Source organism: Oryctolagus cuniculus, chromosome 14 (assembly GCF_051225735.1).
Source record: "Oryctolagus cuniculus isolate XC-2025 breed Fujian yellow rabbit chromosome 14, ASM5122573v1, whole genome shotgun sequence".
NCBI lineage: Eukaryota > Metazoa > Chordata > Mammalia > Lagomorpha > Leporidae > Oryctolagus > Oryctolagus cuniculus.
In genome coordinates, this window is record NC_142880.1 from 66,208,957 (window position 1) to 66,225,991 (window position 17,035).

Below are 17,035 nucleotides of genomic sequence, written 5' to 3' on the forward strand. Positions count from 1 at the left end.
GCTCAGAATGGGGGAATACCTAGTCAATCCTGAAGTTCAAGAGAGGCTTCTTTAAGAAGGTGACTCCTTGATGAGATATAATCAAGCCATTAAAAGAGCATAAAAATAATCTGCAAGGAGTCAAATCTGAGAGTGCAAAAGCTGGATTCCCCATTGTGCTTGTTCAAATGCACCTCACCCACAGTAGGCATCATTTACATATTTACCAGATAGAGGCTGTCTTTGTCTTTTTTTTTTTTTTTTTTTCCCTCTTAGTTACCCTTCCAAAGGATTTCATAACTCATTTCCTGGTCTAGAGAACACAGGAACAATGGACACTGAAAGTGTTCCTTCAGAGATCATAGAAAAAGAACGAAAGACTTTGCTTGAAATCCTCCAACAAGATCCGGATTCTATCTTGGACATGTTAACCTCTCGGAGGCTGATTTCGGAAGAAGAGTTTGAGACTTTGGAGAATGTCACAGACCCCCTGAAGAAAAGTCGAAAGCTGTTAATCTTGGTGCAGAAAAAAGGAGAAGTGAGCTGTCAGCATTTTCTCCAGTGTTTATTCAGTACTTTTCCAGAGTCAGCTGCTGTTTGGTGCTTAAGTCGTGGTAAGTTGAATTTTTACACTTTTAAGAGTGTGAGGGAGGGGGTAGAAAAAAAGAAAATATTTGCCACCTTCATTTTTGTTTGTTTTTTTTCCCAGATGTAATTTTCACTGAAATGGGAAGGGGGGAAAATGCCCTGAATTTAAAAAGCAGGGAATGATGTTTATTGTTGTTTTAGAGGATTGATAAATTGTCCAAACTGTCCCCCAAACTTCTGGTTGTTTTAGCATTCTGTTCTGACCCTGACATCCTAAGCTCAAAGGGTAGGAAAGAGAATACTGTTAGTAATGACACCATCTGGGGTCTCTTTTTCAAGTAAGTAAATGCATGGGTATTCATAGTTCTAAGACCATAGGTGGCATATTTCACTTAGTATAGCTATTTTGAAAGCTTAGGGGAAATAATTTTTAGCACATAGAGATGGTAGATCAGTAACTTCATTTCCTCTGTGATAAGTTAGCAGAACCCCATTTTCTGAAATAATTAAAATGCTAATGCTAGTTCTTTTCAAATTTATTTAATATGTTTTAAATTAAAAAAAATTATTTACACATTTGAAAACTATAGTGACAGAAAAAAGGGAGAGATGGAAAGGTCTTCCATCCATTGGGTCACTACCCAGATAGCCCAACAGCTGGGGCTGTTCCAGGCAAGAGCCAGAAGCCTGGAACTCCATTTGGGCCTCCTATGTGGGTGGTAGGGGCCCAAGCACCTAGGCTATCCTCCACTGCCCTTCCAGGTGCATTAGCAGGAAGCTGGATCAGAACTGGAGCAGCCAGGACTTCAAACAGTACTCTGACATAGAATGTTAGCATTGCAAGCAGCAGATTAACCTGCTGCACCACAATGATAGCCCCTATGTTTTGATTTATTTAGCACTTAATAATTGTACATATTTGTGGGGTACAGTATAATATTTTAATACGTATTTCTAGTGTATATAATAAGATCAATGTTATTGGTATATCCATCACCTCAACTATCTATTATATTTTTTGTGTTAGGAATATTCAAAATCCTATTAATTGTTTTGAAATATGTACAAAAGCTTGGAGTTGACACTGTGGTGCAGCAGGTAAAGCCGCTGCCTTAAGTGCCGGCATCCTATATGGGCGCCGATTCTAGTCCTGGCTGCTCTACTTCCGATCCAGCTCTCTTCTGTGGCCTGGGAAAGCAATGGAAAATGGCCCAAGTCCTTGGGCCTCTGCACCCTCATGGGAGACCTGGAAGAAGCTCCTGGCTCCTGGCTTCGAATCGGCTCAACTCTGGCCATTGTGTCCAATTGGGGAGTGAACCAGCAGATGGAAGACCTCTTTCTCTCTCACTCTCTCTCTCTCTCTCTCTCTCTCTCTCTCTCTGCCTCTCTGCCTCTCTCTCTCTCTGCCTCTCCTCTCTATGTGTAACTGTGACCTTCAAATAAATGAATAAATAAATCTTTTAAAAAAAGAATTATATACAAAAGCTGATTCTTAAGTGGTTTGATGATAACCAGTGGTAGATACTGGAGCAGTTTTTCCAGAATGTGTTGTTGTTTTGCAATTCTATAAATTACCACTAGAGGCAGGAGGAACTGCTTTTCTAGGAACTGAAAAAATATTCAGTATTATTTTAAGAGAAGTTAGAGAGGTACAGGGCTCAGATGAAACAATGAATATTAATGATCTCTAAAGTTAGACAGCCACATATACTTAGAAAATTAAGTTTTATTATTTCTAGGGCATACTATTCAAATTAACCCATTTTTAAAAACTGATTAGAAATTATTGGGATGAGATTTCATTGGCAGTTGTCCCCAGAAAGCCAAGTTTCTGTAGGTTACAGTAAGTCCACAAGTAAACACTGTTAATAAGATTCAATTATTTTGTTTCACTCACTTACCCTGTGAAATTACTGTGAAAGGCTGAAACTTTTGAACAAGGTGTTGGTATAATCTGACTCTTTTTCCCAATGAGAAAGAAGAAAGTTCTGACAGTTGACTTGTGTTGCTATGCAACTTTTGTGGAAGTGGAAGATATTTCTCCCTTCCAGTTAAAAAAAGAAGGATGATGCTTTGAGGTCTTGCAACTAGAGTTATTATACAATTTCTTTTTGTTAATATCCAGAAACAAAATAAATAACCAAACCTCCTTGTTCTTTTCAGAATGTTTAATGCATGAGAATAATGCACCTCCTCAATCAATGGGGGTTCCCAAGAAACCAAAGAATGATGCCTTTGCACTTGGAAAGAAACAGCCTGGGAATCCTGAGAACACATTGTCCTTCAAAGAGAAGGAACTCTTGGATTTGGAAACCTCTGGGATTTTCAGAAACAAGAAAACTACATGTAAGGAAACTGTTTTGTCTTCCAGTGAGAATAAGAAAGAAAACAACGCACTGAAAGTCTCATTGCCAAATTCAGTTGAAGAAGTTGAATACAAAGTTCCAGCAACAATTACCTATTTAAAGGATGGACAGAGATACGAGGAGCCTGATGATTCCTTGTATTTAGGGGAAGAGGAGTATCTGGAAATTGTTGGATACCCTAAAGATGCAGAACCCACTGTGGAAGAGAGGGATTTTGAAGACCCAGGGCACGTTGTATATGATGTGGAAGGGAACTCTGAGTATTCAGAAGCTGTGGTGTTTTCTGATGAAAAGCAGAGTGGTGAGGACTCAGAAACCAGCATTTCATTGGAGGAGGAGGAGGAAAGTATGGAAGGTATGGATGTGATGTGTGTAATTAGTTAGGCAACAACATGAAGGAGCACTCAGAACCTAGGCAATGAAGGACAGTACAGTGGCCCCTCAGGATCCACAGGTGATTTGTTCCAGGACCCCCTAGGGATGCTAAGTTCTGCAGAATGCTCAAAATGGCATAGTATTTGCATGACATCTATGAATATCTCCCTATATACTTTAAATAACACCTCAAACAATGTAAATGCTATAAAATAGTTAGATTTTATTGCTTAGGGAGTAATGACAATAAGGATGTCCACACATGTTCAGTACAGATGGAAATTGTTTTTCAAATATTTTTGGTCTGTGGTTGGTTGAATATGAGGATATGGAACCTGTGAATACAGAGGGATGACTGTTCCAGCAAAAGTAAATATTGATATTCAGCTTATAGGTTTCTGTGATCACCTCCCATCATGCATATAAGGAGTTGCTAACCCTTAATCTTAGGTGTTACCTTCCATTCTTCAGATTAGACCATATTAGTCATTAAAGTGACTATGTAATGAAAGAGGCATGCAGAATATAGGTATAACCATTGAAATGAAAATAGTAGATATATTTGTGTTGCATGGTTTGAGATTCCCAAATCTTGTTACTTGGCTTGATCCAGTTCATAGCTTATTTATTTATTTAGAAGGCAGAGTGACAGAAAGGGAGAGACAGAGAGAGGAAGAGATGTTCCACTTACTGGGTCACTTCCCAAACGTCTTTAATGGCTAGGGCTAGACCAGAGGGAAGTTGGGCCAGGAACTCTGTCCAGGTCTTCCACATGGGTATCAAGGGCCCAAGGTCTTAGGCCATCTTCTCTTGCTTTCCCAGGTAATTATAAGGGACCTGGATTGGAAATGGGGCAACTGGGGCTGAAACTTGCACTCCCCTGTGGGAAGCTGGTATCACAAGTCACAGCTTAATTCACTGTGTCACAGTGCTAGCTACAGTATCATCTTTATGAAGAGAATTATGTCAGTACAGTATGCTTTTTCTTTTTAAAGCTGTTTTATTTAGTTAGTTTGAAAGGCAGAGAGAAAGAGACAGACAGACAGACAGGTCTTCCCTATGCTTATTCACTCCTCAAATACCTGCAACAGCCAGGACTAGCCTAAGCTGATCCCCAGAAGCCTAGAACTCCATCCTGGTCTCCCATATAGGCAGTAGGGAACCAAGTACTTGAGCCATCATCTGCTGCATTCCAAGGTGTGCATTAACAGAAATCTAGATCAGAAGCTGAGTAGCCAAGACTCAAACCAGGCTCTTCAATATGAGATGTGTGCATCCCAAATGATGTTGTATTATAATTGCTGTTATAATACCTACCCATCAGCACAGTGTCTTGAATCTGAATATTTCTTATGAAAATTCAAAACATGAGAAGTGTTTCTTTTGGAGAAATAATATCTGGGAAAATAAACCTCACCAACTCTGAGTGAGGAATGGAGGGGTAACACCATCTCACATTAAGTCCAAATCCTGGGGATTTTAATCGTCTTCTGTGTAGAAAAATAATTTCTCCTAAGGTTCTTATAATGACTTACCACAAAATGGAAGGCTTAAACAATAGAAAACAAAAGTTGATTGTCTTGCTGTTATGAAGGTCAGAAATCTGAGGTCAAGGTTCTGGTAAGTTTGGTCCCTTCTGTGAAAAAGAATTTATTAGTAGTCTTTGATGGTTTGCTGGAATCCTTTTGATGTTCCTCAGATTGTAGGAATATCAGTGTGGTCTGCCTTCATTTTTAAATGGCTTCTCCCTGAGTGGATGTCTCTATGTCCAAATTTTCCTTTTTAATGACATCAGTCACACTGGACTAGGGGCCACTCTGAAGACCTCGTGTTAACTAATTATGTCTGTAATGCCCCTGCTTTCAAGTAATATCACAATCTCTGTACTGAAACTTAGTATTTTAATATATGAATTTATGGAAGACAAAATTCAACCCACACCTCTTGTCTTACCCTCATCCTCATACACCTTTCCTTTTTTTCTTTTCTTTTCTTTTCTTTCTTTCTTTCTTTTTTTTTTTTTTTTTGACAGGCAGAGTTAGACAGTGAGAGAGAGAGAGAGAGAGAGAGAAAGGTCTTCCTTTTCTGTTGGTTCACCCCCTAAATGGCTGCTATGGCCAGCACACTGCAACTGTTGCGCTGCGCCGTTCTGAAGCCAGGAGCCAGGTGCTCCCTCCTGGTCTCCCATACGGGTGCAGGACCCAAGGACTTGGGCCATCCTCCACTGCCTTCCTGGGCCACACCAGAGAGCTGGACTGGAAGAGGAGCAAACGGGACAGAATCCGGCACCCCGACCTGGACTAGAACCCGGGTTGCTGGCACCGCAGGTGGAGAATTAGCCTAGTGAGCCGCTGCACTGGTGCTCATATACTCTTCCAATACATTATATTAGTTGTTACATGAGGTTGAATTCATTAAATCATTTAGTGCATAGTATAACTGTTGTTCAGCACAAAGCCATTTTTTTTGCCTCTATTCCATTTTTTTCCTTCATTCTTCATTCTCATTCATCTTCTTCCCCAGATAACATCATAATATTGCCATGTGTCTCTTGAGTATTATTATTTTGTTTGCATAAGTTTTTTCTATATCAGTTATTTATTGCCGTAATAATGCTACATAACAAACCATCTCAAAATTGAGTCGCTGAAAACAAGTTTATTATTGTTCACATGTCTATGTTTAGCTGAACAATTCTTCTGGTCTTCACCTGTGCATTTTTATCCAAGTAGTTGTGAACTGGTCTCTTATATTCTATCAGGCTACTTTGGGCTTGTTCTCAAAGAAAGATCGGAGTAAGTGGGGTATATTTGCTTATTAAAGATGTATTTATTTACTTGAAAGGCAGAGTGATGGTAAAAGGAGAAAGAGGGATGGATGGATAAAGGGAGGGAGAGAGAGAGGGAGAGGGAAAGAGAAAGAGAGAGAAAGAGATTTATCTTCATCTGCTGGTTTACTCCCCAAATGCCCACAATAGCCAAGGTTGAGCCAGGCTGAAGCCAAGATTCCAGAACTCCAACTGGGTCTTCCATATGGATGTCAGGACCAGAGTATATGGGCCATCATCTGTTTCTCCCTCCCAGGTGCTTTAGAAACTAGATTGCAAGAATGATGAGTTCCAGTACAGGCATGGAGTTCAGAGTTGGTCACCTATAGAGGGGCAGAAAAGTTTGGTTACAGTTAGAGGTTAGTGAGTTTACACAGCGTGGCACTTCCACCATAATCTCTAACAAACCCATTAGGACTTTCCTGCCCTCACTCAGTCGTTCTTAAAATCATTTATTCTGGGGCCGGCGCTGTGGTACGGTGGGTTAACTCCCTGGCCTGAAGCGCCGGCATCCCGTATGGGCGCTGGTTCTAGTCCTGGCTGCCCCACTTCCCATCCAGCTCTCTGCTGTGGCCTGGGAAAGCTTGGGACATCTGCATCCCAAGTGCTTGGGCCCCTGCACCCACATGGGAGACCCAGAAGAAGCTCCTGGCTCCTGGCTTCAGATCTGCGCAGCTCCGGCCATTGTGGCCATGTGGGGAGTGAACCAGCGGATGGAAGACCTCTCTCTCTCTCTCTCTCTCTCTCTGATTCTCTCTCTCTCTGTCTAACACTTTCAAATAATAAATCTTTTTTAAAAAGTCAAAAAAAAAAAAAAAAGAAACTAGATTGCAAGTGGAGTAGCCTGAACTTGAACCAGCACTCTGATACAGGATGTAAGCATCCTGAGCAGTGGCTTGACACACTGCATCACAATATCCATCCAGGCAGGGTATATTCTTATGGTGAGGGCAGAGGAATTGGCAGGAGTGGGTGTGGGTGTGGGGTGAAGAGGATAGGAGAGAAAGAAAGAGGGAGGCAGGGAGAGAGTGAGCAAGAAGTAAAGGCCCTTTGAGGCTTGATCTTAAGAATTATCAGGGGCCGGCGCCGTGGCTCAATAGGCTAATCCTCCGCCTTGAGGCGCCGGCACACTGGGTTCTAGTCCCGGTCGGGGCGCCGGATTCTGTCCCAGTTGCCCCTCTTCCAGGCCAGCTCTCTGCTGTGGCCAGGGAGTGCAGTGGAGGATGGCCCAAGTGCTTGGGCCCTGTACCCCATGGGAGACCAGGATAAGCACCTGGCTCCTGCCTTCGGATCAGTGTGGTGCGCCGGCCGCAGCGGCCATTGGAGGGTGAACCAACGGCAAAGGAAGACCTTTCTCTCTGTCTCTCTCTCTCTCACTGTCCACTCTGCCTGTAAAAAAAAAATTATCAGGCCCTGTTTTTTAGGGCTGCTTAAAAAATCACTGCAAATGAATGTTTAGAACAATAGAAATTTATTATCCACAGTTTTGGGGAACAGAGTCTGAAATCAGAGCATCAGCAGGATCCTGCTCCCTTTGATGGTACTGGGGAAGGATCCATTCCAGGCGGGTCTCCTAGCTTCTGGTAGCCTCATGTATTTCTTTGTATGTGACCATCTTCTCCCTGTGTTCTCTTCATGCTACCTTTCCTCTAGACATGTCTGTGTGTCCAAATTGCATTTTTAATAAGGATACCAGTAATACTGGATTAGAGCCTGCTGTGATGACCTCATTTTAACATGATTATCTCTGTTTACAGACCTTTTTTTTCTTCTTCTTCTTCATCTTTTTTTTTTTTTAAGATTTATTTTATTTATTTGAAAGGCAGAGTTACAGAGAGATGGAGGGAGAGAGAGAGAGAGAGAGAGAGAGAGAGAGGTCTTTCATCCTCTGGTTTACTCCCCAAGTGGCTACAACAGCAGGAGCTTAGTTGATCCAAAGCCAGGAGCAAGGAGCTTCTTTCAGGTCTCCCAAGTGGGTGCAGGGGCCCAAGGACTTAGGCCATCTTCTACTGCTTTCTCAGGTGCATTAGCAGGGAGCTGGATCAGAAGTGAAGCAGGTGTGACTTGAATCGGCTCCCATATGGGATGCTGGTACTGAAGGCCAGGGCTTTAACCCACTGAGCCACAGCACTGACCCCAAGAGACCTTATTTTCATAGTAAGTCCATATTCTGATATTACTGGGGCATTTCTGTATATCTTTTTTTTCAGAGGATACAAATCACCCTATGACACTATCACTTCTGCCACATTTTGTTGGCCAAAGAAAATCACAAAGACAACCCAGATTCAAAGGTTTGGAAAAACAAATTCCACTTCTTTCAAAATAGGATTGCAAAAGATATGAAGACCAAGAAAGCCATTAATTGTGGCTATGATTGCAACCAATCTAATACCTTGTTAGCAAACCAAGTCAAGAAAAGTCTTAGTACTTTAATTCTTTTAAAGATTTATTTATTTGACAGAAAGAGTTACAGAGAAAGGTAGACACATACACACACAGAGAAAGAGAGGTCTTCCATCCGCTGATTCACTCCCCAAATTGCCACAACAGCTAGAGCTGTGCTGATCCGAAGTCAGGAGCCAGGAGCTTCTTCTGTGTTTCCCACGTGGTTGCAGGGGCCCAAAGACTTGGGCCATCTTCCACTGCTTTTCCAGGCACATTAACAGGGAGCTGCATCAAAAGTGGAACAGCTGGGACTTGAACAGGTGTCCATATGGGATGCCGGCACTGCAGCCAGGAACTTTAACCCACTGCACCACAGCATCAGCCCAAAAAGTCTTAGTACTTTCAATGTCATTGCAATAGCTGCCCATCCACTCTAGTTGACTAGAGGCATGTGACTATCCATTGTCTCTCACTTGAATAAGGTTTGTCTGTGTGGCTGGAAACTGAAAATAAAATCCAAACTTCTCTAACTCAAAACAGGATTTTTGGGGTGGGTGTTGTGGTGAGGCAGTTTAAGCTGCTGCTTGGGACATTTGCATCCCATATTAAAGTGCTTGTTCTGGTCATGGCTACTCTGTTGTGATACAACTTCCTGCCAGTAAGCCTGGGAGGCAGCGTATGATGGACCCAAGTACTTGTGTTCCTGCCATTCATGTGGGAAACCCAGATGGAGTCCCTGGCTCCTGGCTTTGACCTAGCCCAGCCCTGGGTGTTGTGGCCATTTGGGTAGTGAAGTAGTGGATGCAAGATCTCTCTTTCCTGTCTATCTCATTCCTGTCACTCTGCCTTTCAAATACATACATTTTATAAAAACAAATATTATATAGACATTAAAAAACAAAAGGTCCTCATGTTTTTTGGTCATGTTAAATTTCATGCTTCTCCCAAAATACAGTGTTAAATCCAAATATCAGGAAGACTGGGTTGTAGTATGGGACCGGTGCTGTTGCATAGTGGATAAAGCCACTGCCTGCAGTGCCAGCATCACATATAGGTGCTGATTTGAGACTTGGTTCCTCCACTTCCTATCCAGCTCTCTGGTATGGCCTGGGAAAACTGTGAAAGATGGCCCAAGTTCTTGGGCCCCTGCACCCGCATGGGAGACCCGGAGGGAGCTGCTAGCTCCTGGCTTCAGATTGGTGCAGTTTTGACTGTTGTGGCTAATTAGGGAATGAACCAGCGGATGGAAGACCTCTCTCTCTGCCTCTCCTTTCTGGGTGTAACTCTGACTTTCAAATAAATAAATAAATCTTTAAGAAAAAAAATAGATTGTAGTATTATAGATCTAAGAATCTGGATTTTTTAAAATCTGTTTCATTTCTCAATTAACCTGACTGATCTCAAATTTTAAAATTTTTAAAAAAATTTTTGAAAGATTTATTTACTTATTTGAAATTCAGAGTTACAGAGACAGAGGGAAAGACAGAGAGATCTTTTCCACTCACTGGTTCACTATCCAGTTGGTAGCAAAGGCCAGGCTGAAGCTAGGAGCCAGGAGCTTCCTCTAGGTCTCCCACATGGGTGCAGAGGCCCAAGCACTTGGGCCATCTTCTGTTTTCCAGGCACATTAGCAGGGAGCTGGCTGATCTCAAATTTAAAATCCCTTCTTAGTGGGTAGGAGCTGAAATATTTGTTCATTTCTTTTTGCCTTAGGTAGGCTATTTTTGTGAGTTTTTGATTTGAAAAAGTGATATTAGATCCTGGGTATTATAAGTTATTATTATTATTATTATTATTATTTTTGCCTAGCTCTGTATTTAATTAGATATGTCCTTGTTTGCATCCACTCTGTTTCTTCTGTCTGCTGCATGTAACACCGCTGATACCTTGTCAGCAGTGGACATCTGGCTTGGATTGTGTGGATGCCAATATCTGTGCTGAAAAAGTAGAGAATTGTCATCCTAAGGCAAAGTACGGAATAAGTAAGAATAGAACTTAAAAGCTTTTTTTAAAGATTTATTTGAATTATAGAGTTACAGAGAAAGGGAGAGACAGATCTTTCATTTGCTGATTCATTCCCCATATTGCTGCAAAGGCTGAGGCTGGGCCTGGCCAGGCCAAAGTCAGAAGCCTGGAACTGCATTAGGGTCTCCCACCTGGGTGCAAGGGCCCAAGTACTTGGGCCATCCTCCTGTGCTTTCCCTAGACACATTAGCAGGGAGCTGGATTTGAAGCAAAACAGCTTGAAAACAAATTGGTAGCCATCTGCAATGCCTGTATCATAGGCAGAAGCTTAACCAGCTACACTGCAACACGGGCCCCTTAAAAATTTTCTGCTTGCCCTGGGAACCCTTCATGCTAGTATAAACTCACCTTCTCATTTTTTTTTTAACCCAGCTCAAGAAACTTAAAGATTTCTTGTATTTATTTCCTGATTGCTAAATTCTATGTTTTTTTTTCCTTACTTCTGTTGTTTCTTGTAGGCTCTTTTTAAAGCTTACATTAACTTGATGTTGTAAGGAGTAAATCCACTCTTATCTTCCTGTACTAAGCTGTATCTCTATTTCCAAGAATTCGCTAGAAGATACATTTAAAAGTCAGAGATGGGGGGATGGCACCATGGTATAGTGGGTACAGCCACTGCCTGCAATCCCAGCATCCCATATGGACAACTGTTCATGTCCTGGCTGCACCACTTCCGATCCAGCTCTCTTCTAATGGCCTAGGAAAAGCAATGAAAGATAGCATAAGTGCTTGGGCCCCTGCTACCCAAGTAGGAGATCTGAAAGAAGCTCCTGGCTCCTGGATTCCGCCTGGACTAGTCCTGGCCATTTTAGCCATTGGGGATTGAACCAGTGGTTGGAAGATTTCTTCCTCTCTCTCAGTAACTCTGACTTTCAAATAAATAAATAAATTTTTAAAAAATAAAAATAAGAAATAAGTCAGAGATCAGGAGAAATTAGGGACAACATATACGTTCTGAGAAAACTTTGAAGTAAAATCTCCAGTTTCTTCAAATTTAATCAAGCGATAAATTCATGAAATCAGCACCAATGTTGAAAAATCTCATACTTGTATATAATAAAGCATTAACAAGATCTTTCACTGCTGCATGAACATTAGAAAAACAATAGCAACAACAACAAAGCAAACAGAACTGGAAAATCTAAATGATCATCTATAATTAAGAACATATTGGTCCATCCAAACTGGGGAGTACCATGAAATGGCTTAAATTAAATGGTAGACTTCTATATGCTGAACTGAAAAAATGTGAAAAGAATACCATTAAATGAAATTAAGTTGCAGAGTCATTTGTTTAGTATGATGACATTTTAAAAAAGATTTCTCTGAAGGGTAGAGTTACATAGAAGAGAAAGAGAAAAAGATCTTCCATCTAGTGGTTCGCTCCCCAAACAGCTGCAACAGTCAGGGCTGGACTTGGCTGGACCAAAGCCAGGAGCCAAGACTTCATCTGCATCTCTCACATGGGTTGGCAGGGCCCCAAGTATTTGGGCCAACTTCTGCTGCTTTCCCAGGTGCATTAAGAGGGAACTGGATCAGAAGTAGAGTAGCCAGGACTCAAGCCAGTGCTTATATGGGATGCTGGGATAGCAGGTGGTGACTTAACCTGCTGCTTCATAATGCAGACTCCTAGTGTGATAACATTTATGAAAAACTAGAACAGTATCTATTAAGCAAAACTGTTTATTTCTGAATATGCATGCATACTTATGTGCTTGCCTAGAGAAAGGATGGCAAGCCAATATACCATACCATCTTGATGTTTTTGTTAGAAGGGAAGCAGAATTGGCAAAGTGGTAAAAAGGGACTTTCACTTTATTTGTATCATTTCATCTTTTCTAGTGAAATGTCAATTACTTTAAAAGTCAGTAGAGGGAAAATGATTTTGAACAGGGTATTCACCGAGTATCTTCTCTTCTACAGAAAGAAAAAAGGTATTTAAAGATGTCCTGTCACATTTGAACATGGATAGAAGCAGAAAACTTCTGCCAGAGTTTGTTAACCAGTTCTCCTTAGATCGAGGACATAGGTGGACCCCTGAGACTCCAGGAGACTTAGCCTGGAATTTCTTGGTAAAAGTTCAAGCACTGGATGTGACAGCCAGAGATTCATTCCTCAGGCACAGGATTCTGGATGAAGACAATAAAGAGGGATCACTGACTGGAGTGGAGAAGTTGGAAACTCAAGATGTACAAATCATTAATCCCCTTGACGTCATTTGCGCCTCCATGCTGTGTGCAGACAGCTCTTTGCAACGTGAAGTCATGTCAAACATGTATCAGTGCCAGTTTGCTCTTCCTCTGCTACTACCAGATGCAGAAAACAACAAAAGCATCCTAATGCTGGCGGCCATGAAGGGCATTGTGAAGAAGCAGTCGACACAGTCCTCAGGAGGGCCTGTGGGGGATACTGAAAAGTCTCTGACTCGCATGAAGTTGCCTGTCATCTCCTTTGTGCGTTTGGGACACTGTAGCTTCTCGAAGTCCAGGATCCTCAACAGGTTGCTCAGCCCTGCCCAACTGGAACCACGTAAAATATTTCTCCATCAGGATTTGCCTGTTCCAGTGCTTCCCCGGCAAATCTCTGATGGCCTGGTTGAAATAACATGGTGCTTTTCTGGTAATGTTGATCTAAAGGAAACCTCTAATGTTTTCCAAAGGCCTGTTGCTGTGGCCAACCTTCGTGGAGATCTAGAAAGCTTTTGGACACAATTTGGCTTCTTGGTAGAAATTTCCTCAGCTATGTTTTTTTTCACTGACTGCCTAGGTGAGAAAGAATGGAATTTGCTAATGTTTTTAGGAGACGCAGCCATTAAAAGATGCTACTTTATGCTCAGTCCTCAAGCCAAGGAGAATGAAGAAGCTCAGGTTTTCCAGAGGATCCTGAAATTGAAGTCATCACAGCTACTGTTTTGGGAGGGGGAGGAAGGTGGGGATAGGAGGAAGAGCATGAAGGGCCTTCAAGCTGCCCTCCAGGAAGTGATGTCCTCTTCACTCAGGTCTGTGTCTGTGGAGGACATGGCCTCCCTGGCCAGGGAGTTGGGAATTCAGGTAGACCAAGACTTTGAGAATACTCAAGGAATTCACGTTTCTCCCAGTGAAAATGTGGCTGGAATAACTGAAGGTGATGATCAACAAATTCTTAGCCAGCCAAAAAGCTTATCTGGAAGCCAAACAAAGATGCCTGTTAGCAAGCCTGGAGCCAGATACGAAGTCAGCCAGAATCATCAGAATTTTCACCACACCCCAGTATTCATGCCTCCTGGAAGAAACTCCCAGCCCTTATCAACCGGAACTGGAGGTAACTCTAACCATGTTTCCTTAAAAGCTCCCTTGATTAGGGGCTCCCTCCTTGGATCAGAGCAGAGATTTAAGTGGTTCTGTCCTTTGCCCTTTCATTATACAAGCTCCCATGGCCAAGGTACAATTTTTGGCACTCAGTGTCTCCAACCCCAGATGTCTTATTCAGGTGTAAGATTCATGGACTTTTCAAGAACTGCTCGAGGACATCCCACCAATGGAATACTTGGGAGCCCACCAATTCCCATTTTTCAGTCTGTGGGGGCCTATCCTGGGAGAACACAAACAGTGGGAGCTGGGGCAGTAGTCTCCCAGGTGAGTCATTCCAATTCCCTAGGTTTACAGCCTGCAGGAGCTGTAAGGAAACCACAGCCTGGGCCATCCTGGGCCCAAGGAACACAGCTGACTAAAGCAACTGAAACTCTTATGAGAACAACTTCTTATATTAAAGAGCCTCAGTTCTTTGAAACAACAGGAACCATGCAAAAATTGGTAAAACCTGCTCCTCTGCAAGGTGCCCAACTAAAGACAGAAGGACAACCTTCAAATCCCACTTTCCAAACAAGATCACATTCTATCTCTGAGAACAAACTTTTACCCAGCTCTCAGTTCAAATCCAATCAGTCCAAGCCATCCCAAGTTCAGCATTTCCAGTCTAAACCTTCTCAACCTGTGTCATCTAAAACTAATCCTCAGGCAAAACCCCCTCAGCTCCAACCCTTCCAAGCTGTACCTGCTCTACCCAAACCCACTCAACTCATGCCACATCAGCCCCAGCCCTCTCAAAATAAGCTTTCCCAGCCAATATTCCCCAGACTCACTCAACCTAACTTATCCCAGACCAGTTCTTCAAAGGGCAAGGCAAGTCACTCAAGAGGAAGGCCCAAGAGGGTTGGGAAGCACTAAAGTGCTTAGTTCAGAGATCCATGAAACATGTTCTTCATGTAGGCCACTCCCATCACAGAGAAATCCCAAGAGAGGTTCCTATCCTTAACCTGACACAGAAAAAAGGCATGCAAGGCCCAAATTGACATTATTAACATATTCATGACAGTTGGATTCCTAGCCAAGAGAAAAAATTAATTAAGAATAGGACTAAATAATAAATGAATTGAATCCAGTCTTGAGTATTAGCTAATGTTTAACTTGAATGCAGGAAGTGGAGACTGTGAGACAGCCCTACTTGAAGAAAAATGGAGTTGGGGGGTCTCTAATTGCAGGCTGACTATAAAAGAGGGCTCAGATTATCTCAGTGTTGCAAAAGAAACTACCTTAGATGTTTGCTACTCTAAAGGTACCCTGGTCAGAATCTCAGCCAATGGGCAGATAATCCTGCTTATTTTGGGATGATTAAATCAGCTTGCCCTAATATAACACTTGGAAAATAAAATTTTCTCCTTTGATCCTTCCAACTAGAAATAATAATCTAACAGCCAACAAATGAATTATTTTGCCTTGACTTTAGGAATGACCTGTGTATTTCAAATTTTAAATATTCATAATAGTTAAGAAAGTTTGGCTTATTAGAAAATCTGGTAATTATGTTAACCTCATGATTTCAATTTAAAACATATTTTTAGTTTTTATCTTAGGGTTGTGATTTTGAGTTGAAAAGATTGAAATAAATTTCCAAAGTTTGCAAAAAAGTATTGAAATGTTTAACATAATGTAAGATACACAAAATTTATGATTTTATCAGGTTTGTGTTCTAGACACTTGGATAAGTTCTGCTTATTAGAAGCCTTAAGTAAAAAGAATATATTAAATTTAAAACATTAAGTAGAGTTTAATTAACTGAATTTTAAAATGACACCAAATATTAATAAAAGACTACTTTAAAAGTAGGTGTTAATTCAATCCCATCAAGGTGGCACGTGCCAATGCCATCTTACTAGTCAAAACGATCAGTTTAAATTCATAATTGATCATAATGATAGGATTAAGAGTCAGAGGGATCACATAAACCAGACTAGTGATTGCTAATAATAACTGATAGAATCAAAAAGGAGAGAATGATCCAATATGGGAAGCGGGATACACAGAAGATTCATAGAATGGCAGATGTCCTAAACAGTACTCTGGCCTCAGAATCAGCCCTAAAGGCTTTCGAATCTGGCTAAAAAGCCCATGAGAATTTCACAGGCATGGAAAGCCAAGACACTGTGGCAAAAAAAAACAAAAAAAACAAAAAAAAAACCAAAAAAAAACAAAACCTAAATGAAAGATCTCTGTGAGATCCCAGCGGAAAGAACGGGCCATCAAAGAAGGAGGTACCTTTCTCTGAAGGGAGGAGAGAACTTCCACTTTGACTATGGCCTTGTCTAAATAAGATTGGAGCTGGTGAACTCAAGAGGCTTCCATAGCCTTGGCAGCTCATGACAAGAGCCTCGGGTGATTACTGACGTCATAAATAAGAGTGTCAATTGTTAAACCAACAACGGGAGTCACTGTGCACTTACTCCCCAAGTAGGATCTCAGTCCTTAATGTGTTGTACTATGCAAATTAATGGTAAAACTACTACTCAAACAGTATTCTATACTTTGTGTGTCTGTGTGGGTGCAGTCTGTTGACATCTTTACTTAGTATATACTAAGTTGATCTATTTATAAAGAGAATTGAAAATGAATCTTGATGAAGAATGGGATGGGAGAGGGAGTGGGAGATGGGATGGTTGCGGGTGGGAGGGAGGTTATGGAGGGAAAAGCCACTATAATCCAAAAGTTGTACTTTGGGAATTTATATTTATTAAATAAAAGTTGAAAAAAATAAAAAGTGTATGGAAAAAACTGAATTAAAAAATAAATTTTATTTTGGAGTATGAAAAAAGTAGGTGTTAAAATTCATCTGATTATGAACAAAATGGAAATTGGACTTTAGAGCCCCAATTTTTGAATTCTAACTTTAATAATAATGCAGTGCTGGCATCCCATGTGGGCACTGGTTTGAGTCGTGGCTGCCCCACTTCTAATCTACCTCTCTTCCTTGGCCTGGGAAAGCAGTAGAAGATGGCCCAAGTCCTTGGGCCCCTGCACCTGCATGGACTCCTGGCTTTGGATTGGCCCCGCTTCAGCAGTTGTGGCCATTTAGGGAGTGAACCAGTGGATGGAAAACCTCTCTCTCTGCCTCTCTATAACTCTGCCTGTCAAATAAATAAATAAAAATTAAAAAAAAATATTGGTTTTAAATA

At 41.5% G+C, this 17,035-nt stretch overlaps 1 protein-coding gene across 1 annotated transcript; it reads left to right on the forward strand.

Moving 5' to 3' along the window:
- The first annotated feature begins 232 nt into the window (after positions 1-232).
- Positions 233-15,493, forward strand: CARD6 (caspase recruitment domain family member 6). Its single transcript, XM_002714122.6, has 3 exons — positions 233-593; positions 2,731-3,288; positions 12,472-15,493. Exons 1-3 carry the CDS (start codon positions 311-313, stop codon positions 14,751-14,753), a joined length of 3,123 nt encoding a protein of 1,040 aa, XP_002714168.3. The 5' UTR covers positions 233-310; the 3' UTR covers positions 14,754-15,493.
- Positions 15,494-17,035: the final 1,542 nt, after the last annotated feature.

Coding starts and splice junctions, on each gene's coding strand:
- CARD6 (XM_002714122.6), top strand. CDS start 311: ATGGACACTGAAAGTGTTCCTTCAGAGATCATAGAAAAAGAACGAAAG. Junction 594..2,730: donor TGTTTGGTGCTTAAGTCGTG/GTAAGTTGAATT, acceptor TGTTCTTTTCAG/AATGTTTAATGCATGAGAAT. Junction 3,289..12,471: donor GGAGGAGGAAAGTATGGAAG/GTATGGATGTGA, acceptor TCTCTTCTACAG/AAAGAAAAAAGGTATTTAAA.